General features: G+C 33.4%; 1 protein-coding gene across 1 annotated transcript in view; it reads left to right on the forward strand.

The window, feature by feature from the left end:
• LOC106461030 (transmembrane and TPR repeat-containing protein 2-like) overlaps positions 1-1,855 on the forward strand; it is a 194,943-nt gene that overhangs the window by 188,533 nt on the left and 4,555 nt on the right. Inside the window, exon 12 of the mRNA XM_013920809.2 lies at positions 1,590-1,653. Within this exon, the coding sequence (XP_013776263.2) occupies positions 1,590-1,653 (64 nt within the window). The remainder of the gene's footprint in view (positions 1-1,589; positions 1,654-1,855) is intronic.

Genomic DNA, 1,855 nt, shown 5'->3' on the forward strand with positions numbered 1-1,855 from the left:
TTTTAACTTTTGTTTAATAGTTAACACATACTACGAGTAATATACGCAATTTAGAAATATCGAATCATATTGAACTAACATTCTCTATATTCTTTTAACATTTATCTAATAGTTAACACATAGTTCGAGTAATATACGCAATTTAGAAATATCGAATCATATTGAACTAACATTCTCTATATTCTTTTAACTTTTGTTTAATAGTTAACACATACTACGAGTAATATACGCAATTTAGATATATCGAATCATATTGAACTAACATTCTCTATATTCTTTTAACTTTTGTTTAATAGTTAACACATAGTTCGAGTAATATACGCAATTTAGATATATCGAATCATATTGAACTAACATTTTCTATATTCTTTGAACTTTTGTTTAATAGTTAACACATAGTTCGAGTAATATACGCAATTTAGAAATATCGAATCATATTGAACTAACATTTTTCTTTTCGTAATTTTGATGGAATGTAATTTTTTTTTAGTCTTCTTACTTATCAGGCACGTCCAACTGTGCAAAACATTTGGGTGAAGGCAATGGTAAATGAATAAACATTGTCTGACAATCAATAAAAAACACGCTTTATAATATTATTGAACAATTTTGCACAATAATGATTACCGTATTGTACATAGAAGATATATATGAAATTATTTGTCGTAAATCACACAAACAATAACAATGTTTCAGGTAATAATCAGTATACACATCATACAGATACACAAAAAGTTAATAACAGTGTATTATTTAGAATTTGCCAAAGAACTGTAGTATATTTTTATTGGCAACAAAACACTGGAGACACTTGACCCCCCCCCGGTCCCGACCAATTTTGTACAGTTAGTGGAATCTATTAGTGCTTATGGTATTTTATATTTTTCTGGAAAACGGGCGATGTTTTAATTAGCAGAAGTTTGAAGACGTACATGTAATTTTCATCGATAATAAACAGTGGGTGTGCCCTTGTAGGGAACCCTGGTTATATGTGGAGAAACTTGTACTGTCTGTTAATAATAAACAGTGGATGTGTCCTTGTACGTAACCCTGGCTATATGTGGAGACACTTGTACTTCTGTACTGTCTGTTGATAATAAACAGTGGATGTGTCCTTGTAGGGAACCCTGGCTATATGTGGAGAAACTTGTACTTCTGTACTGTATGTTGATAATAAATGGTGGATGTGTCCTTGTAGGGAACCCTGGCTATATGTGGAGAAACTTGTACTTATGTACTGTCTGTTGATAATAAACGGTGGATGTGTCCTTGTAGGGAACCCTGGCTATATGTGGAGAAACTTGTACTTCTGTACTGTCTGTTGATAGTAAATAGTGGATGTGCCCTTGTAGGGAACCCTGGCTATATGTGGAGAAACTTGTACTTCTGTACTGTCTGTTGATAATAAACAGTGGATGTGTCCTTGTAGGGAACCCTGGCTATATGTGGAGAAACTTGTACTTCTGTACTGTCTATTGATAATAAACAGTGGATGTGTCCTTGTACGGAACCCTGGTTATATGTGGAGAAACTTATACTTCTGTACTGTATGTTTAGGTAATTATAAGTTTTATTAACTTATGTTTCAGGCAAGCTGGTCGAAATGCGGAAGCCGAAGACTACTACCACTTAGCGGTCAAGTTACGGCCAAATGTAAGTGTTTCTATTTATAGTTACAAGTAGTGTTTAGCTATAGGATACGTCTGACCCCTCAGTGTTTTGCTTGTAACTATAAATTAGTGTTTAGCTATAGGATACATCTGACCCCTCAGTGTTTTGATTTATAGTTACAAGTAGTGTTTAGCTATAGGATACATCTGACCCCTGAGTGTTTTGATTTATAGGTTACAAGTAG

Source organism: Limulus polyphemus, unplaced genomic scaffold (assembly GCF_000517525.1).
Source record: "Limulus polyphemus unplaced genomic scaffold, Limulus_polyphemus-2.1.2 Scaffold883, whole genome shotgun sequence".
In the NCBI taxonomy this organism is placed as follows: Eukaryota; Metazoa; Arthropoda; class Merostomata; order Xiphosura; family Limulidae; genus Limulus; species Limulus polyphemus.